Source organism: Rhizopus delemar, genomic scaffold (assembly GCF_000149305.1).
Source record: "Rhizopus delemar RA 99-880 supercont3.9 genomic scaffold, whole genome shotgun sequence".
NCBI classification, from domain to species: Eukaryota; Fungi; Mucoromycota; class Mucoromycetes; order Mucorales; family Rhizopodaceae; genus Rhizopus; species Rhizopus delemar.
In genome coordinates, this window is record NW_027137835.1 from 1776137 (window position 1) to 1797492 (window position 21356).

The 21356-nt window shown below is 35.2% G+C and overlaps 9 protein-coding genes across 9 annotated transcripts; 2 read left to right on the plus strand and 7 right to left on the minus strand.

The window, feature by feature from the left end:
* Positions 1 to 3243: 3243 nt before the first annotated feature.
* Positions 3244 to 3856, minus strand: RO3G_11754 (uncharacterized protein; the record flags this gene model as incomplete). Its single annotated transcript, XM_067666338.1, has 3 exons — positions 3244 to 3316; positions 3411 to 3653; positions 3702 to 3856. 3 exons carry the CDS (start codon positions 3854 to 3856, stop codon positions 3244 to 3246), a joined length of 471 nt encoding a protein of 156 aa, XP_067522439.1.
* A 660-nt stretch (positions 3857 to 4516) lies between these two features.
* Positions 4517 to 5068, minus strand: RO3G_11755 (uncharacterized protein; the record flags this gene model as incomplete). Its single annotated transcript, XM_067666339.1, has 1 exon — positions 4517 to 5068. One exon carries the CDS (start codon positions 5066 to 5068, stop codon positions 4517 to 4519), a length of 552 nt encoding a protein of 183 aa, XP_067522440.1.
* A 3295-nt stretch (positions 5069 to 8363) lies between these two features.
* Positions 8364 to 9020, plus strand: RO3G_11756 (uncharacterized protein; the record flags this gene model as incomplete). Its single annotated transcript, XM_067666340.1, has 1 exon — positions 8364 to 9020. The coding sequence occupies one exon, from the start codon at positions 8364 to 8366 to the stop codon at positions 9018 to 9020; it is 657 nt and encodes a 218-aa protein (XP_067522441.1).
* Positions 9021 to 9357: 337 nt separating this feature from the next.
* RO3G_11757 (uncharacterized protein) lies at positions 9358 to 9822 on the minus strand (the record flags this gene model as incomplete). The annotated part of the gene is made up of 1 exon (XM_067666341.1): positions 9358 to 9822. One exon carries the CDS (start codon positions 9820 to 9822, stop codon positions 9358 to 9360), a length of 465 nt encoding a protein of 154 aa, XP_067522442.1.
* Positions 9823 to 10642: 820 nt separating this feature from the next.
* RO3G_11758 (uncharacterized protein) lies at positions 10643 to 13072 on the plus strand (the record flags this gene model as incomplete). Its single annotated transcript, XM_067666342.1, has 1 exon — positions 10643 to 13072. One exon carries the CDS (start codon positions 10643 to 10645, stop codon positions 13070 to 13072), a length of 2430 nt encoding a protein of 809 aa, XP_067522443.1.
* Positions 13073 to 13171: 99 nt separating this feature from the next.
* Positions 13172 to 13495, minus strand: RO3G_11759 (uncharacterized protein; the record flags this gene model as incomplete). Its single annotated transcript, XM_067666343.1, has 1 exon — positions 13172 to 13495. One exon carries the CDS (start codon positions 13493 to 13495, stop codon positions 13172 to 13174), a length of 324 nt encoding a protein of 107 aa, XP_067522444.1.
* Positions 13496 to 13886: 391 nt separating this feature from the next.
* On the minus strand, positions 13887 to 16964 carry RO3G_11760 (uncharacterized protein; the record flags this gene model as incomplete). Its single annotated transcript, XM_067666344.1, has 6 exons — positions 13887 to 14241; positions 14432 to 14946; positions 15014 to 15179; positions 15246 to 15570; positions 15642 to 16420; positions 16570 to 16964. 6 exons carry the CDS (start codon positions 16962 to 16964, stop codon positions 13887 to 13889), a joined length of 2535 nt encoding a protein of 844 aa, XP_067522445.1.
* A 2502-nt stretch (positions 16965 to 19466) lies between these two features.
* RO3G_11761 (uncharacterized protein) lies at positions 19467 to 20216 on the minus strand (the record flags this gene model as incomplete). The annotated part of the gene is made up of 1 exon (XM_067666345.1): positions 19467 to 20216. One exon carries the CDS (start codon positions 20214 to 20216, stop codon positions 19467 to 19469), a length of 750 nt encoding a protein of 249 aa, XP_067522446.1.
* Positions 20217 to 20898: 682 nt separating this feature from the next.
* On the minus strand, positions 20899 to 21343 carry RO3G_11762 (uncharacterized protein; the record flags this gene model as incomplete). Its single annotated transcript, XM_067666346.1, has 2 exons — positions 20899 to 21017; positions 21283 to 21343. The coding sequence occupies 2 exons, from the start codon at positions 21341 to 21343 to the stop codon at positions 20899 to 20901; spliced, it is 180 nt and encodes a 59-aa protein (XP_067522447.1).
* Between the last annotated feature and the right edge of the window lie 13 nt (positions 21344 to 21356).

Here is a 21356-nt window from a genome sequence, read left to right on the forward strand (position 1 = left end):
TTGAAGTATTCGTGTAACTTTTTAAAATGAGCCAAAAGAAGAATAAATTTTAATTTGTACAAAGGGGAAAATAGAAAGAAAGAAAGACACTTGTTATTTAATGAAAGCAACTTTTTGTGGTTACAAATTGTTTTACAATGAACTTTTTATGAAAATCCAAAAAAACCCAGATACTCGGTGTGCATCACACAAGTAATGTTGTACAAAAGCACAAATAGCAGAAAAAGGTAAAAAAAATACCCGTGCTTTTATTCGCCCAAGGGCAAATCACTTTTTGGCTAAAAACAGTTATTATTTCTTTTTTCCTTTAGTCAACACGTGTCTTGGCTTGTGCTATAATAAAAGTGAAAGGTATAAAAGTAAGGAAAATGGCTCTACTCTAGTCTGTTCAAAAAAAAAAAAAAGTAGCTTATCTGTTGTACTACTAAAAGCTTTGATAAAACAATGTATTTTATAATTCACATCATCTTTTATTCACTTCAAAGTATCAGACTTATTATTTACTTTTAAAATCAATTAGTTTTACCATCATTTTACTTGTTTGTGTGGATGAGAGGTGTCTTTGTAGTATTTCCATTTTAAATTTAGACTACTTTAAAAAAAGCAACTTGGTGTATTCTATAATGAATTATTACAAAAGTGCAAAAGATGTTTAACGCCGAATTGTAAACGGATAGCTTTGGATATTCTTTCTGAACTTGACTGATGACAATCTTGTGCAAAATAGACTTTAAATATTAATTATTAGTATTTTAGTGATAATGGTAAATGCCCTATGTAATTGCTGGAAAATAAAAGAATCTTGCAAACTTTCTTGATGAAATTCAAGTTTGATATTGTAGGAAGGATACAAGCATATGGTATTCGGTTTGCAGCGTACAAATGGTCTACTTTATGCTTTAAAATAAGTAAAAATAACTCCATGCCGCAGAATTATATTGTTAGATTCCATCAACTCTTTTATTAATTGAATCAATCTTTTAATTTGACACTTGCTAAAGTCAAAACTACATTTCACAAAGGAGAGATTCTTGATGCTACGCTACTCATCAAGTCATGCTCATTTCTATTGCTATTCTTGTTAGCATCATGGATGATACTAATCTCTGTTTTATATTGGATTTAACGAGAGAACAATTGCTTTCATCTTGACAAGGAGAAAATCGACTAGACAGAGACACATTAGATAAGGATTATTGAATACAATCAAAGGAATGATTATACAACAAAATATTTATTTTTCTTACAATCCTTTCCATCATCGATATTCGTGGCCTCACAAAATAAACTTTTTCATTCTCCATTATGCTTTCATCAAACATGTATAGGCTACAGAGTGACTTTGTCTAACTTTCAGTAATATCAGAGAAAAGCGTCTATTTCAAATTTATAATCCAAAATCAAAAGGAGTTTGTGGTTTTTGTTTATCTGAACTTTTTCTTTTCCTGCTATTCCCATAGACTTGTTGTTTAATGTCTATTACAATCATTAAAAGCACATTCGTCTGCTCTTCTCTTTTCATTTTAAAATTGCATAGATGTGTTCAACCATCTAGTTGTAGTTTGATGACTTCTTTATTCAGACTGAGAGTTTCCTAATCAAGTGATGCTCGTCCTTTAGGTGCAAAAGAATTGTTTCATCATCCAATTTTATTTTCTTGTAATCTTTCTGCCTTTTTACTAGGAAAAAGAATAGAAAAGGAAAAAACTGCAAACAACATCTGAAGAAAAGTCTAGTGTTGCACGCATTATATTTACCAGAAATAGGACTTAATTTTTACTTCTGCCAAATAATATGACTAGCAGCCAACTTTAAAACATCTGAATCATTAATGGATTACCCAACTAGCTCGAACACATTGGTAATTGTATGAAAAGGTAACAAATTTTTAATACTAAAAAATAAAAATTACACCTTTTCAAATTCTCTGAAACTTTTAGATGATCAAGTACAAAAGCACCATCACTTGTCTAAAAACGAAATTATCTCATCTACTCTTAAATACTTGTAAAGTACAATAAATCATATCTATAATAACCAAGCCTATGGCATATGGTATCTGTTACATGGCTATTCACTGTATTATGTCAGATATTAAACGTGAATTCAGAAAGAGTATATAGATGACATATTAACTCAATACCAAGCACAAAAAACATCTAGTATCGTCTCAAGGATTTAAATATTTTTTTATATTTCATTAAAAATCAGTCTTTTGATCTGTTCATAATGATACATTACTGACTTCCGTTCTTGTCCATGTATTTTTCTGTGGAATAGTGCGGCGGTATCTGAATAAAAATAATAAAGGAAGAGGAAAGACAAAAAGTTGTATTTAAAAGACTGCTCAAATAACCATGCAAGACTCTATGTTGTACAGGAAACCTGTCAATTCCTTTTTATTTTAGTTGAATGAAATTGAAGATTGCCTGTCTGGATAAATTCTTTCTTGGATATTCTTCATATCTGGTACACCAATCTCAGTCTATGAAAGAGTTATACGATCAATTCTAACAATAAAGGACAGATTATTACCCTATTATTAGTACTACTATTGTAGTCAGAACGTGTTGAGTTATAGTCTGTAATGGTAGTAATAGTCGAACATCTATAAAATCCGCATCCCTTTATATAAAGAAGTCAACACAGGTATAAATAGATAAGATTACACATACGTCAGACCAGGAAGATCTACAACACCAACAAAAGCTATGGCCACAATAGGAACAGTCAACCTTATTACATCCTTCATCCCTATTAATCATAATCGAACAGTTTGGGCATTGACGACTGTTATTGTATTAATGTATGGTGATGATATTATTCACAATAACTTGCCTGTTCTCTAGCTTCCAAACGATAGTATTCTTTATTTCATTGTTTAAGTTTGTATTTATGACTAAATGCTTCATATTTTCTTCACAAGTTAAAGATTGATGTGAATCATATCCACAATGTAAGCAAATAGAAGACTGACAATTAGAGCTACAGTAAACAATGAGCACAGGTATCATGATACGATCAATCGTTACCAATTCATATTTGGAAAGAAGCTGATGTGATTAAACTGTAGTTGTTTCCAGACATCAGGATTGGTGGCAGCTTTTAATAGTAAAAGAGAGATTTGATATGAATAATGATGTTGGTACTTTTTGCTTGTACTGTAATGTGTAATATGACTCCTCTCAAACTGAAATATATCTTTTATCAACTGTTTATGTACTCTCATCAACTTTGTTTCATTTATCTTTTGTTCACTAAATAGTCTGATCCAATCATAAATCGCTCTGTGATCCTTGTCTGCGATGTGCTGTTCCTGTTTTGGACAAGATGACAACATTATGTTTAAAAAGTCACAAATAATGCTATTTGTGTATAAGTGAGAATGATCAAGGATACCATCAACTTACCTGGATTGCTGATGGAGGTTGGTGACTGTAGGTTGATGTACACAAGGAACTATTTCTATTTCACAATGAATACAGGCACGAGTATAAGACTTGTAAGGTGCATTATATTTATCATAGAGTTCTACAATAGACCTTGGCACATATCGACTCCATTCTTGTTTACTTATCACTTCATTACAAACAGGACATTTGATTGTAGTCACACTCAAACCCCATGATGACTTTACAACCTGAGCAATATATCTGATTGTAGTTTAGCACTAATAAATCTGTTGCTATCGTTACCCTTACTTTATAAAACATTCCAAACAAAATTGATCTCGACAACTTTCTACACACAAATTATGCTGCGCATCAAAGCAAATAGAACAGCGATCAATAAATATTTCCATTTGGTCTTCTTCTTCAAAAGAACTTGCTATTGAATCATCATCGTCTTGATACATTTTTTTTTCTTTTGATTTTGATGAAAAAAGAATGAAAGAAAAAGAAGAAAAAAGGGGTCAAGAAAAAAAAAATACACAGACTGTGGGTTTACAGAAAAAAATGATAACAGTAAGACACCCCTTGTGATGCATATATCGACAAATCAAAAGCAAACTTTTTTTGTGTGGGATAATTTATGCATTGAATTTACATAGTCACTCTCTATTTTTATGAATGTTTGTGTTATGCAGACAAGTATTATGATGCTTGTACAAAAATAGGGTATTGATATCCATGTAACAGGATCGTCTTATTCATTATCCCCTGTCTCGTCTCCCCCTCTCATTTCCCTTGATAACGTTCAGTAACCATAACTGAGTTTACGAAAACCTGTAAAAAATAATACGACAAAGCTCACAAAAATATAACAATAGTAGATCAGAAGCAAAGTCCCATGAGGTTTACATTTGAAAAAGAAAATAAGCATCTATCTTGTTATCAAGTTTCTAGATAAAGCAAAATTAACATTCCCTCTAAAGTTGAATTGTTTAAAAGAATATAAAAATAAATGTATTTGATAAAGAAACTATATACTTTTTTTTTAATGTCTATAGATTTGATGATAGCAAGTTTACACCTCTCAAAAAAATCTAAATGAAAATAACAATTAAATAAACATTTTATGGTACTTCATTGGCCTCATCTTTCTCCATAGCCAATTTTTCTTCCATAGCTAATTTTTCTTCCATAGCCAAGTTTTCCTTCAACTTATCTGCGATTTTCTTGCGAAAATCCGAAACGTTATCCATCACGTTCTGGAGACCACCAAAGAACCAAGGATTTGTATTCTTATCGATTTGAATGGGCTCATTTGGATTTTTCCTGATAGATGGAGTGGAGACTTGAGCTGATGCGACTGCTGTTGGTTGGGCCTGGGCAGAGGCATTATTTTGAATATCACGAAAGACTTTGCTAATCACACTTTCAACAGCCTTAGCAGGATTATCCTCTTTTGCACTTTGATGAGAGTTGACTGGGACACTTGCTGTAGGAAGCAGTTTCTTTGTATAAAAAAGGTTAGAAACAGGATTGATGTCATGCATTTGCTTGTTGTCATGAGCGCTTTTCATTGAATTAAAGGAGGACTCAAAAGCTGCTTTGCCTTGATCAATAAAATTAAAATTCTCACTCTTTCTTCCAGGCTCAATACCAAATGCTTTTAAGAATCCCATCACGTTACTTGCCAAATCGCTCACAAAGTGACCAACCTCTGATATTTCGTCTACTCTCTTCTCACGCCTTCTTTTCTTTTCTTGCTTCATGTATAAAACTGAGGTTAATTGCAGGTGATTCTGTTCAAGGAATTGCTTGATGTCAAAATACCGGTCTACGATCACCGATTGATCCTTTTGAGGTTGTTCAAATACAGTAAATAGGTAACGATGGTTAGGTACAGTTTGTTTGTAAGGAATTTGAGTACGTGCTGATGTCCCTCCATTTTCAACACCTTTTGTTATCGAGGAGGATAAGGAATTAAGATAAAGATCTGAAGATCAAATAGGTATTTTACCATGAATATCTGTAACAACCCAATGAGAAAGTCCAGTGTCTATATCAAACTTTTTTTTTGTTTGTTTATTAGAGCCAGCTTCCTTGTGAGAATGAAGAAAGATTTACCATAATCAATGTATAACCTTTATCAGGAGACGCTAATTCAAATGAAACTAGTGGCATTTGACTCGATTGCTCTTCAGAGAGTACCATTCCATTCTCTAAAGTGGTGTCTTCATATTGAACCCTGATCCCTATCTTGGGTTTAAATGATCTGAAGGCTACATGTATTATTTTAATAAGGCAAGTTCAATCTCCTTTTTTCTTTTACCTTTTGGAATGGTATTTTCCGTAATCGATTCTGGATTGATTTTACTTGCAGTTTCGGGATTCAATGCATAAACGATTGTTAAGATAATAAAAATAAGAAAAGATATTCGATTCATTAATGATAAGGAAGAGAAGAGGGGAAAAGTAAAAGGAATGAAGTAGCATATTTTATAAGCAAAGGCATGTTTTGTTAAGTTTAAAATTTTTTTAATTTTTTATAACAACTTCCAATAAATCTTCACTTTCTAATTCTGTATCAGCTATTGTTAAACCAAGATTCAACGGTTCGCCTTCAAAATAAAGCTGAATTTTTCCTTCAATTTTTGTTATTTTCTTGTACATTTCAGCAGCAGCAGATAATAATGTGCTCTGATTATAGTTTAATTGTAATTGTAATCATTGCCATGCACAAACTTACTTTTTTTACTCGTGCACTAATCTCTTTTCCATCATCTCCTCTTAGCTTTATTATTATTTTCTCATCCTCTTCTTCTTCCTTTATTTCTTCTTCCATCGCATCGTCACTCTGATTTAGTTTTAATCTTTTCTTTAATTTTATTTCTTCTTTCTTTAGTTTCTCTTCCCATACTTGCACAGGATAGACATCTAAAAAAATCATTTGTCTCTTTTAGTTTTTTTGAATAAAAGTCACTTACACATCGTATGAGTTTCGGGTCCAACCATACCAATACCAGCAGGTGTTCCTCTAAGAAATACCTTGTCCTCTTTATAGTTCAGTATCACTTCCTGCTTTTTTAATTTTTTATGTTTACAAAATGTGCTTAAGATTTTGTCAAATTGTTCATCCTGAAAATACAAAAAGTAATTGGTTATATTGTAAGTCGATCAGGAACATTATTTCCTCTTACATTCATCACAATCACTATCATTGGTTTTAATAACTTATTTTCATATTTTTGAATAGAATCATCCACATATTGTAACTTAATACTGATTTTTTCTGGTTTTACTGCTGTTTCACTAGATTCGTTCAAGTATGCTGCTATATCAGGATCCAAATCATCAACCCCAAAGTCTGAACGCACTTCCTTTATTTCTTCCTCTTCTTCCGATGACGACAATCTATTTTAACTGAAAATGAATTAAGGCTATACAATTACTGCAACCTCTTTTCTTATTATACAAAATAGGTTGATTTAACAATGTTACAGGCAGTCCTGAGCTTGTTGTATTGATTTGAGTTGATACGCTGCGTATTGACGAATCGTGCGCTCTACCTTTTCCTTTCTGTATATTTGATGGTATTGTTGGTTGGGAGGCGCTATCTGTCTTTGTTGAATAGTCAAGTACATTTTCTTGCTCTGTCTTTGCAAGCCCATTATGAAAATGCTTTGTTGGCTTTATTTGCTTTTTAACTAACCCTTCTTCTTCAGAAGAGTCCGAATCGTCCAGACCAAATTTTTTACCTACGTAAAGAAAGGATAAGCTTTTTGCGTGTCATTCTTCATTTATGTTGCAGCAATACGTTTATTTAAGGAAGCTATAAAAGACTTTTTGTTTCCCGAATCAACAATGTCGAAATCGCTCATTCTATGTTTAATTTTTTAAAAGAAACCAAAAAGCGAGATTTATGCATCTTTATAGTCAAGTCACACATATTCCTTATTTGGAAGCTATCTATAAAACCCAGTCTTCAACTTCAAAAAGGATGAAATGCACTCCTATAAAAAAAAATGTAAAGTTTAATAAAAAGACAGTAAAAATGCTTCGATTATGTTAATAATAGGTCTGAATTGGTTGTTTTTTTTTTTATTATTAAATTCAGTAAAAATTATGCAAATCACCTCTAGTATTTTCTTAACTTGAATTCATATGGTTGATAAACTCTTCGAGCATAGACATCACTTCTTTCTTTTTAATACATCATCACTTGGCTTTGTATGGCGAGAGCAACAGTTTCAATTGAATCTTCTTGTAAATCTGTAAAAAGAATGTGTTTTAAAAACATGATTCCTTAGAAAATCGAGAATTGGATATTTGCTGATTTTTAAAAAGCGCTTTTCAGGTTATTTTTATAACTGAAAAAGAATTTGTGAATTGATTTCTTCTTTCATACAAGTCATATTAGATATTATATTACGTTGTATTATAATAGATAATTATTAACATTCTGTATAATAATTAGCGTGAGAAGCCGACATAGAGCCATTCTTTATTGTGCACGGACATGATATTGAAAAGATGTAATTCTGGTTACACTAGATCTCAAATCCAGTAAATTTCAGGTTCCTGAAATTGATGTCCGTTGAGATGCTAGTTCCTTTTTGTTACGTTAGAAAATAAATTTACTTGTTTACTTGAAGACTCATTCAAAAAAGCAATGCTTTTTAACTAAGGGAAATCAGAAAGGAGAAACAGATGGTATTTATAAGTAATGAGCTGAGAGATACATACGGGCCCCTGATCAAATGATACTGAAATTCATCCTATAAAAAATTTTAAAGATAGGATCTTCATTGGAGAAGTTTTTTTATAATCTTTTCAAACATTTGTATTTAAATAAGGGACATCACAGATCAAACCTTTTATCTTTTTTGTTACATCTTCTTTTTCTAAAGTATCACATTCCTTATTTGAATTGTTGTGATGTTTGCATTCCTCCCTTTCATTACCCTTTTGGTCAGTATGGTTTTTGCTGCACCCTCTGATATAAATAGTCTTGGCCAACCTACCATCATTGTCAAGAATAGATGCAATGCCACTTTAAAAGTAGGACACTCCAAGGATGTTGACTGGTTTGGTAAGGTAGTCAGTGTTTCTGCCAATAGCACATACAAAATCAACCCTCCTGTTGGATGGAGTGGCCGTGTTTGGGGAAGAAAAAATTGTTCAGGTGACAAATGCTTTGATTCAGGTATGGGTTCCCCTGCTTCTCTTGCTGAATTCCACTTTTTGGCCTCTGGTAGTACATTCTATGACATTTCCTTTGTTGATGGCTACAACTTACCCATGGTAATCGAGCCTGTCTCCAAGAGCAAAAAGGGAGACACTAATGGTCGCATGTGTAAAACCGCAAGCTGCAAAAAGCTTCCCAAATGTCCTTCTGGTTGGGAGACTTATGATGATAAGGGTAAAGTATCGGGTTGTAAGAGTGCTTGTACTAAATTCAATACGGATGAACTTTGCTGCACTGGCTCTTATAATGGTCAAAATCTCTGTCATGCCAATCACTATACTAAACAAGTAAAAGACGTCTGTCCAGATGTCTACAGCTACGCCTATGATGACGCTACAAGCGTGCTTATGTGTAATACAAGAGCCTTTACGGTTACCATTTGTTAGAAAGCTGGTTTTTCTTACATAAACGTTAAAACAAAATTATGATCTATTTAAGTCCTACTTGTATGCACATGTCTTTTAAAATGTAAAATAAAACTGTAATTGCATCCTACTGGCTGTTAGTATTTTAAAGTATTAAAAGTTTGTTTTGACATTCATTTGATGTAGAACGAAATTCTAATACAACCACATCAAATAAATTTTGGGAACAAAATTTTGAAAAAATATGGCATGTAAGTTCAAGGCCAATTAATACGTGTATACTTAAGCTTGGGATTTCAAGTTTTGAGAAAAGAAAGGTTCAGATGTTTATTTTAAGAATATATTCATAAAATGATTTTCAGTATTCTCTTACGCCACATTTAGTTTTGATAACTGCTTCACATCGTCTCTTCATGCTTCGAACTAATCGGTCGGCAAACTCATCATCCATTCTTTCCCATTCTTCTCTTAGAGCCGCCTTCAATTGCTCCAAGTTTTTGACCGACGATCTTTTTCTCTCAATTCGCCTTTCAGGAGCATTCCAAACATGCCCAATGGGATTCAAACCAGGACTTTGGACAGGCCAGTACTCAAAACCCCTGATTTGGTGGGTTTCCTTCCACCATCCAGCATAACCACCTGTATGGCAGGAAGCTCCATACTCTTGGAAGATAAAATCCCTCTCCTGATGCAATGTGACATTTGTAAACCAAGGATGAAATCTGTTGACCAAAATATTGATATATGTTTCTTGGTCTACGAAACTGGTATCACTAATTTCTAAAGGTCCGAAACCTTCTCCCCAAAAACATTCCCTAGCCATAACATCACTACCATCACCACCACCCTACTTGACTGTAGATACTACATTTCTTTCGTCATAACGCTCTCCTTCCTTCCCGAGTACTCTTTTATAGTGTCTACTGCCTTGCACACAAAAGCGTGGCTCATCAAACCAAATAACGTTACTTCATTTGTCTTCGGTCCAATTGAGATGTTCCTTCGCCCAGCGAAGCCTACTTTTGCGGTGACTTGCAGTCAATCTATGCTTGTGAGCTGCTCTGTACGATTTAAAGTCGAGTCGATCGACATACGATCGAAGAGTTTCTATGCTAACAAAAGCATCTAGCTTTGTTAATTTCATATTTATTTCCTTTCTTTTCCGCAAAATATGAGCTGCAAAATCAAGTTTTCCTAAACATCATCGAACGTTATATCTTTGCAGAGTTATATTGTCAGATTCGAGTATGAATTTGCTTAAGAGGATGATAACGAAAAAAAAGATGCTCCTGTGGATCATGTATTTTAGTCTAGCAATGCATCTTATGGGTTTCTAAAAGCAATGATAATACAAAATATGCAATATAACTGAGCATATTGACATTTTTCAACAAAAGTCAAATTTGATGACTATTGTTACTTTTTTTATTTTTATTTTTTTATTTTGATTGCTCGAGATTTTTATAGGTAAAATCGCATGCCTTTTGATGCTTATTAGTAATATATTCGTTCAACTTTTTTCCATGGAAACATCAGGAACAATAAGCTTACAAATACTGGCTGTGGCTTGTATGATTTTTTGACATCTATGCAGAAAAAAAAAAAAAACAATTATACTTGCCTATTTTTTAACTCTCACTAATATGGCTTTTTCCAAAGCAGAAGAGTCTCTCGTCCTCGGCACTGAATACCCTGCTTCTGATTCTATCTTCAGCTCATTTGTATCCGACATTCAAAAGGGACAATATGCTCAAGTTATAAAGAACAGCATTGTTTTTCAAAATGCCAAAACCAATCCTTTGGCAGAATCCGGCGATATCCAACAATGGGTCAGAGACAGACTCTCAACTTTAAACTTGGAAGACGAAACTGTTCGATTTCAAATTTTGGCCACTGGTATTGCCTGCCTCAACAGCTTCATTCAAATCAATTGGACTGGACCTATACTTTCATTTACAGTCTCCGAGCTATTCTCTAATGAAAAGAATGAAGAACTTGAAACAAAGATACACAAGGCATGTCTTCAATCTCTTTCAGCCGACAGTGAAGAAGTTTATCATCTCACACAGCAACTTGGATTGTTAGCTATTGCTCTCACTTTATTATCAGCTTCCTGCAAAGATACTTTGACTGGATCATTTTGGTCGATGCGTGCTACTTTTATTCAACAACAACTGTTGGACGAATTCACTGGCTCACTTCAGAATGAATTGATTGCTTTGTCTCAAGCAAGTGCTGAAGCTATAGATAATTATAAAGAACCAGGTAGCCGACACCTTAAGATCCGTCATCAGTTAGAAACTGGTTTGATCCACAGCTACTACGGACAAGACAAAGAAGCTTTACAAAGTATGGAATCAGCTCAAAAGGAATCAAGATTTACCTGGTCTCTCACAGGTGCTCTTGGCCGCCGTACAAAGTTTCAAACATTTGATGTTTCTCAATTGGTTGTTTTGGCCGAAAGTAAAGATCAAGAAAAGACAGATATAGAAGTAACAAAGCCCGAAACATTGGATTTGAATGATGATACTGTATTGGAAAAGATTGCCTTTACGGAAAACGAAAAGAATGAAAAAGAAAGCGATAAGCGTCATGGCAACTTGAATGTAATTGATCAATGTATTTTACTTGCATTCTGCTTAAATGTCAAAAACACCAATCCGGACCATGGTATTACTACAGAACAGATGGTTCCTTATGTTACTCGTGTACTTGAAAACGCCAACAACTGGATGGTACACACAATGGGCCTTTTGTTACGTTCTCGTCTTGAATCTAACAAAGGCCGTACAGTAGAACGTTCTGCTCTTCAACTGCAAGCACTAGTAGACCAAATTAAGGTGGAAGACTCTACGGTTCAGGAGCGTCTTGCTTATTTTTACGATCTGTTATTACCTAGCAAGTGGGAAATGGAGCGTGAGTTAGCTCGTCGATTTGTTTCTCTTGGTGTTCTTCGATCAGCGGCGGACATCTTTGAAAGACTCGAAATGTGGGAAGATGTTATTTCTTGTTATCAAATGATGGAACAAGCACAAAAAGCCAAGCAAATCTTACAACGCCTCATGGAGGAGAATCCCAATTCACCTAAATACTGGTGTATCTTGGGTGATCTCGAACTCGAACCTGCACATTGGCGAAAGTCTTGGGAAATTTCCAATCATCACTATGCTCGTGCTATGCGTAGCTTAGGTTCCTATGAATTCAAACACAACAACTATGAGGCTGCTATCGAATGTTATCAAAAGGCACTTGAAATCAATCCACTCTTTGAAAGCTCTTGGTACATTCTTGGTTGTGCTGCTATGGTTGTTGAAAATTGGGAAGTTAGTGCTCGTGCCTTTCAACGGGTAGTCCTTTTGGATGATGAACAAGCAGAAGCATGGAATAACTTGGCTAGTATTTATACTAAAATGGATAAGAAGACTGACGCCTTTTTGGCTCTCAAGCGTGCCACCAGAATCAAGTTTGATGATTGGAGAATGTGGCAGAACTTGTTGTTTGTATCAATCGACGTTGGTCAATTTGCTGACTCTATTTACGCCATGCAGCGTGTGGTTGAACTTCGATGGGATAAGGTACGAGACAAAGCTGTAGATGTTGGTGTGCTCCGTATGATTATAGAAAGTGTAGTTCAAAATTGGAAGGATCCTCATGACAGAGATGGCGCTCGTTTGTCTGTACATGTCCAACGTCTGTTAGAAGATGTGATCTTGAGCCGAATTACAAACTCACCAGACATTTGGATGATTTGTGCAAAGTTCTATTTGTGGCAGAAGCGCTATGCTGAAGCCCTTGAAACCTCCGTTAAAGCTTACCGATCTGTCATGCATGATCCTCGAATTGAGACTGAAGAAAGCATATTTGAAGATGTTACTACCGTTGCACTTGAAACTGTAGATATGTATGAAAGTTTAGGTGATAAAACACAAGATGGTGCGCCCATATGTTCAGATTGGCGCTATCAATCGCGTCTTATTCTCAAAGGCTTAATGGGAAAAGTAAAGGACATATTTGAAGACACACCATCTTATGAACGCTTAAAGGAACGCATGGATGACCTTAAAAATGTATAAATATTATTAAAAAAAAATAAATGTATTATATAGACATCATGTATTCAAAGAAATTCTTTATTAATTGCAATGTAGAGATATACAGTTTTACTCGACTATTTATAATTTCTTAAAATTAACTTCACCCACAGGCTGCTTGCCTGTTAATCCACCCAAACCTATTGGTGGATGTTCCGCAATGTGATGTGCGTTTCCTCCAGTGTTTTTTGGCTTAGGTTTTTGTTTTTGTCCTTCTGAATGACTATGGTCATTCTCTCTTTCCGTATCATTTGAATTCTGTTCACTACAACCAATAATAGTAGTGTTATCATCATGATTCTCCATATTGTTTGTAGCAGTTGATGCACTGCCCTCGGCGTTACTGTTATGAGCAGATCGGGCTTTAGGCTGAGAATTCAAATCTTCGATTGTTGAGTTAGGCATGTTTAATATAAAAATCAATAAACCATAGCTTCGTATTTATAATTTTTTATTAGGTTTTTTCTTTCCCTGAATAGTATCATTATGATATAATAGTTAGTGTAACAAAAGAGGTACTGACTGCCTAAACATGGAAATATAACTTGTTATTTTAGGCAAAAACTGTTAGGCGTCATTATCATAGCCCAAAACGTACCCAAAAACTTCGATGTAACTAATTTCTGCAGCATATATTTGTAAACATATCGTATACTAAATATGTCATGATGTTTTAAATCAATTCGTGATAGCCTCACAAGTATTTATTTTGGGAGAGAATATACAATAAATAACCTTGTAAAACATTTATAAAAGCAGATACAATATAAGAAGCAGTGAGTGTGTCTTATTTTTATTACTTTTCTTTTTCAAATTTTTCTCTAACTTTAGAGTAATGTTCTAGTTCAGTTGCTGAAACACTTGGAACAAGTTCATCTAAAGCTTTTATAAAATCAATTTCTTCTACTTGGACTGCAATTTCATCTGGCGTTACTAAATGTGACAGATAATACTGTGAGGTTACTGGATCAGGAAGACCTGGTCGTTTTTCTTCATTCAACTTCTTCACTTTTGTCTCGATTGATTCAGCAACGCGTGTCATGGCTTTCAGCATAGCATCTGAGCAGAGGGCATAAAAGTCTGCGCCTGTGTAATGAAATGGGCATCGTTCAGCAACTCTATGAAGATCAAGGTCAGGATGGAGACGAAACCTATAAAACAAATTAAGAGACAAGCTCATTGACTAATATATATGCCTTACTTTCTTGTTAATGCTTCAATAATTTTTAATTGCGATTCGTGGTCTTGGCTCACACCTAGATATAGTAGCTTATCAAATCTTAGTTTTGTAGATATTAGTTATCATTGTCCTTATACAAGTACATGTGTTCTTTTTTGTACCTGCCAGGACGTAATAATGCAGGATCCAATAGATCCGGTCTATTAGTTGCTCCTATCACAAATACGTCTCCTGCTCCAGAGTCTTCTCCTCCTTCGCCCATACCATCTAATTCTGCCAAGATCTGGCTTACGATACGATCCATAACTCCTCCAGAGTCTCCTTTTTCACCTCGCTTGGGTGCAACAGAGTCCAATTCGTCAAAGAAAATGACACATGGTTTGGCATCACGGGCACGCTGGAATACTCTACGAACATTTGCCTCAGATTCACCGATGTACATGTTCAAAAGCTCAGGACCCTTGACAGAAAAGAAATTAAGAGAACACGATGTGGCAATAGCTTTTGCCAGTAGTGTTTTTCCTGTACCAGGAGGACCATACAAGAGGATACCACTTCTTTTTTTAAGTCCAGCACCAAATAGCTCTGGATGTTCAAGCGGAAGTTGAATTGTATCTAGAATATCATCTTTTACATGAGCTAATCCACCAACATCGTCCCAAGTTACATTAGGAATCTATGGAATATGAAACAATATTAATTATGAAATATAAGAGCATGTATTTAGTCTTAATAAAGTTTACCTTAGGTGCACCAATAGAATCAGAATAACTAGCCCTTGCTTCTCCTAAAGCAGCGTCAAAATCAGCAGCGGTTAAGGTTATACCGGCTGCTTGGATGTCTGAAGCAGTAATTGAGTTCATGCCAGGAACGGACGTTGAGCTCTCTGGTTCGTCTGCTTTACGATGGCTGTCAAAAAAAAATAGATTAATGTATTATTCTGGCCTACACGCAACTCATATGGTTTACACCTACATAGTACGATCTACTCGTTGCAAGGCCAGCACGCCTGTTCTCGCCACCAAGTCCACTAAATCTTTGGCTACTAAAGCAGCCGTCTGAGTGGCCAAACTAGATAAAGAAACATCTGGAGCCAAAGGACTATCACTCAATAAGTTGGTAAGCATCTGCAAACGCGTTTTTTCATCCGGTGCCTGAATGTATATTTCATGTCTGAAACAAGAAAGAACACTGGATGGCAAAGCATCAATGTCACCGGTTGTTGCAATTACCATAATAGGATATCCAGTAGTAGCGTGGGTTGAATTGACATTTTTTATGCAATTCTCTAAAACAGTAGCTAACAAAGGTTCTAATAAAATGTGCACTCAGAAGATATACATTTTTTTCATTTTGCCATTGAGTTTTTACCTTGACCTGATTCAACAACAGCGCTTTTCTTTGCAAGTCCCTCCATATGCTTTATCAACATAACGCAAGGTGCAAGAGCAGCTGCTTTATCAAATTTAGCTCGAAGATACGCTTCAGTCTTTGCATCTGTATCAGATAGAATATCATAAACAGAAAATTCATAGACATGAACACCAAGGGCTTCTGATACTTCTTTTACCAAAGTGCTTTTCCCTCCACCTCGAGGACCATGGAAGAGAGCATTACATGAAAGTTCAAAATCAAGGTCAACAAAGTGCAGAGAAGAAGATACCAGTTCGTAGAGTTGATTGTAGGCAAAAGAGCTTGATCTAATTAAGGGTAATTGTTCCACAAAATTGTAGTAGTGTGAAATTGATCCTGTAGGTACTCGCGAGTATTCAACACCTGTCTGTACCATTTGTGTCTTGCTAGGAATAATTCGTCGTCCAGATCCATAGTAAGAAGGATGAACTTGCGAGTTGCTGTCATCACCAAGGTCAAGGCGAACCACTTTGAAATAGGCTAGAGTAGTTGGTTTTTCATATAATGATTTTAGGTATGAGTCGTTATCTAAAGTCCTTAAACGAGCACTATCTTCATTGATAGGAACGGCTATTACATCGCCTTTACAAACTATACGCTCTTTTTGCTCAAACCATTGCTTTAATGAATCGAGGCAAACAGATTGTAAGGCTTTATCCATAGATGTTGGGGAAGCGACACGGGCAATAGTGACAGCAGAGGAAATGGGTGCGCCATCAGCCGGGGGATTTTCTATCCTAGTAATCGTTATTTTTACGTTTTCTATAGGTGTAGGTGCGAGAGGAAGCTCAAGGTTGAAATAAAGTGCTGGAGGTATGTAGACTATATCTCTAAATTTTACATAAAGATAAATCCTGAGAATTAATGTAACACATAGAAACCTTACTGATCTTCCAATGCATCCTCCACGCCATAAACTTTGCATAATCTAGACTTTTTTGGTTCATTTGCGCTGACAAGCACCCAATCTCCACTAAAGATATTGCACTTTGCCAAATCCTTTATTCTCATAAAGACACGGTTCTCATCGTCTTCTTGAGGAGTAGGTAAAGGGCATAGCCTTGCTTCTGGCCATTTCTTTTCCAATACTCTTACAAAAAACTCTTGTGGTTCAATGACATTAGGCTCTTTTCGGGAATTTAATATATTGAATGATACAGTTGTTAACGTAGGGAGTAATCCATTTGACCTTTCATCAGCATTTGATTCCGACAAATCAACTACCAAGACTTTAGTTCGCTCTGATGAATAGATGTAGCCTTGTTTCACTGGATTTGTCATCAATATTTCATAACAAAGCCCTCCTTCAAACTCATATTGACAGGAGCTTCTAATGATTTTTTCTAAAAACAAGGTCGATAAAGCACTATGATCTAGTTGGATTGAGTTTTTTACATGATTCCCTACTTTTATTTTTAATTTTCTCTTTTTACCCTTTTGTGCAAATGTATAAGATTCTTTGTTCAAAGCTCCCAAGATCACCTCATCTAACTCTATTAACTCTACTGCTTTGATCTCAACTAAGCATCCCGTGTTATCCAACCAGGTGTCATCCTCATCTTCTTCCTCGTCTAACCGAGATAATACGTCCTGACCATAAATTGATTTTATTAAATGACTGCTTGCATAGACTATATTTCTGCCTTTCTGCATAGAGAAATTAGATTGACAGTCAAAGGTTCTACCACATATTTCGTTACCCCTTCTTTTGTAGGTTTACATTTTGCAAGAAACGCTGTTAGATTTGACTGTGAATTCTTCTTCTTCGTCAAAGGGCATGGCTTTAAGCTTGGCACTATAATAGAAACAGCAATGTGTTCTAACAATACATTGTATTCATTTAGAATAAATTTATGCTTTACTTTTGAATAAAAAAGAAAAAAAAAACTACCTTTGTTGATATTAGCTGGCGCGATTGCATTCCATAAATTTTGGGAAACCTCTATGTATTGATCCTCCTCATTATGAATTAAGCTTAAAATAGCAGACGTCGATACAGTCATTAGGGTGATTAAAGGGAAAAAGATTGAAAGCTAGGACTTTCATAAGCTTAAAGTTATATTTGAAAGGCCGCATGAATAGCATTTTCATCCCACGCTGTGAAAAATTGTAATAGACATTACAAACAAGAAATTATAGCCTGAGTTTATACAATTTATATTTATGGAAAGGATATGAAGCAAAACAGTACAATAAATGAAAAGCTATACACAAATTCAAATAAAGAATATATTAAAGAAGATACAAACGCGAGAATACAAATATTTTTTCTATAAGAGTAGAGTAAATAAAACAATGAAGTGCAAGAACGAAATATGTTGTAGTAAAGACTTTTAGAATACCATGTTTCTCTATGTGGTTAAAAATCAATTATTGCTTAATACTTTAGCATGATACAATAATCATTTTCTTTAGCTTCTGTATCAATTCTAATTGGGTGGTGCGCAGTATCTTTTTAGAATCATGTTAAAACTACGTGATATTTGCTAATAAAAGAAGGACGGTTGAATACTTTAAAAAAGCGTAAGATAGCAAGCAGAAGCAAATGGACTACTGAAAAAGACACAATTTGGCAACCCATATATGGAAAGTTAGGAACATACAGTCATTCCACTGCTACTTGAGCACTTTTTTTGTTCCTTGCCGTTGGGTTGTGACAGTAGGTCAGCTAAGTTGTGGAAGTAGGCAGCCAATCTCATCATTTATCTTTATCTTTTTTTTGGAGTTTTTCTGTTTCTCAGGCTCCTTTTTTTGTATCTTATATCTTTTTTGTACTTGAAGATGCAATAATGACTTTTTAGTCGCCTGCAAATATCTTTTTAAATAAAACAAAATCTCTAACCTGAGCACTTTTTTTGAAAAAAGTGGTAAGACTTTAGAGAAAAATAGCTTGGTCTTTTGGACACAGTTTGGCCCAAAAAAGGGAAGTGGATTGCACACTTCTTTGAGAACAAATTGATCAAAAAAATAAAATTAGCTTGGTCGACTATTTGAATCTATAAAGTGGGTCAGGTACAGAAGAAAAACGTTTAGATGGGATTTTTATTGAGGCAGCTATTAAATTGATTAATGGAATACTTAATAAAGTGTTGCAAATGTTCATCAGGAACAACCTCACTTGCTTCGGTGATTCTTGAGTTGAGGGATTCAACATCACTGAACTTTGTACGCTTGACTTTGCTTTTCAAGACAGCCCAAAATTGCTCAATAAGATTGAGCTCAGGTGAGTATGGGGGAAGATATACTGAGATATATCCCCTTCTGATGATGATTGGGTCTATCATGCTTGGTACATGGATTGGAACATTGTTCATAATGATATATAGATGACCAACAAAAAAAAAAAAACTAAATTCAACCAATCAGCGCTCGTATTTTCTTTTTTTTTTCTCGTCTGACTGTACATACATTCGATCAATATAATTACTAAATGCTTCAATAAAGAACCATTGTGGTCGCTTTAGTGTTTGTGCGGAATTTTTTTATAATAGGCAAATTGAGAGTGAAAACACAGTATAAAAAGTATAGCAATATGGTATCGATTTATTTATTTTTTCGATTTCTGACTGTTATACATACTCTTCAAGCTTTGAGCATTTGCATAGGTTTCGAAAAAACCGGCCTCTTGTCCTTTGGCGAAGCAAGCTTGCCAATTCATTCTTGTTTTCTCAGCCTTGCATTGCTCAACATATTGGCTTGCCCACTCCAAATCTGTCATCTTTCGTTCAGGGTCTATTACCCGCAAAGGATTTTGGCTGCTGCTGCTGTTACTACCTCCTTCTGTCACTCCTTCTGGCAAAGCCAACGGTTTGGCATGGTAAAGCTCGATGCTCGATGAGTGTATTTCTGTATGCATGTTTCAGCATACAGTAAACCATCATCAGCATATGAGCGTGCCCGCTTTGTATTGCCGTCTTTTTCCAATGCCTCTATGATTCTTTTGAATTGGTCGCGGTTGTTGCGGCAGACATCTAACAACACATCGACAGTTTTTTCTTCTTTGTGAATCTGATCGTCGAGGATTTCTTTGGCAATATTGTACAACATTTGAACTGTTGGATCGCTTCTGTTTTCCAGGCCAAGCAGAGATACCTGCTGTCTCATCATCACATAACCCAAGGCAATCATTGGGGCTAAGGGTGCTTCAAGAGACGATTTAATTGTTTCTTCGCTGATGAAGTAATGAGCTTGCGCCCAATCGTCGCTTGGTAGCTTCTTCATATATGTTGCTTTATTTGTTTCATGAAGTTTACTTGTTACTTCTTTTGTTGCTGATTTTATACATATTGTCAAAGCAACAGGTTCGACTTGATATTTATCGATGACATGGCTGCAGTATTTTATGAGACGGCGAATAAACTGCTTGTCCACAACGTTTTGAACTTCCATGATAACAGGGGAGAGGGCTCCTGAGGGTGATACAATTGAAGTATACAAAACATCGGCATGACGACCATCGATCCATTTACATGGACTAGAAACATAACATTCAACGGTATCTTTACCAACAAGTGATTCGAGAACTAGGTTCATCACTCTTTTATCTTGTAACATTAGCTTCGACATTAGATCTGTTCCTGGTCGATGTTTTTGTGGAATAATAAATTGTAGAAGATCTTGATCTTTTAAAAATGGACTGTTAGTTTAGTTGCTTGGTAAGAGCAAACCCAACGGTCCTGAAAGCAAACCCAACGGACCCTATTAGCGGCCCTATTAAAGTTAACAACTTATTATCAGACCTATTATCTTTCGTGTAACGCTATATGTAAATCGTCTTAATAATGGATCTTTAACTCTCTCGCTTATATGCCACCTCAGAATGCATTCAGTTGAGTTCTCTGTACATTGAGAATGCACTAAGTTGATGGATGATTGCGTTTTTAGTTTAAATAAAGCTGAATTTTACTATGATAAACAATGCAAAACAACTTCAACTACATCGCTGAATTTTCTGACATACGAAAATATTCATCTACGCAGTTGACAGAGTCACCATGGATTTTGAAGTGCACAGAGTGATATCCGTATTCATAAGCTACCTGGTGGGTGGCAGCTGCTATTTTCTGGTAAGGTAAAAATCTAGTTTTGCTAGTAGTCTTGTACTTACACTGAAGAAAGCGGTAATCCTTATGTTAAATGACTTTAATAATACCAATAAATACGCTTCGGCGCATTCTGAAGCGGCAGCAAGAAGTTTTTTGTCGTAGGTTGGTGATTACAAGAAGCCATCTGCAATGAGACGAAGATGATTCCCGAAGCGATTTCGGTTGACAACTTTATGACCAGAAAGTGACCTGACATAGTGGGTTTCTTCGTCATATTCAAGATTAAAGCCTTTCAAAGCAAAAAGATACTAATTTGCTACGTTTTGGAACTGTTTAAATTTGCTGAATCGTTCTGCTATAGCTGCTTAAACATCGTCAGAGATCACGTCAATTTTAAAAAATATAGTGTTGAAATTTTAATAGGGTATGAGTTAAAAGGGACCATAAAGTGACATCCTCACAAAAGGTATTAAATATTTAGCTCCGTCATATTAAAGTTAATCTAATACCCCTCCACCGTTAGGTTTGCTCTAAATAAAAAAAGTATTAGTTACCTGCATAGTGAGGCTTGAATAGAAGCTGAAACAAAATGAATCGGCAAGGTTGCCGATTCATCTTTTTAAGAAAA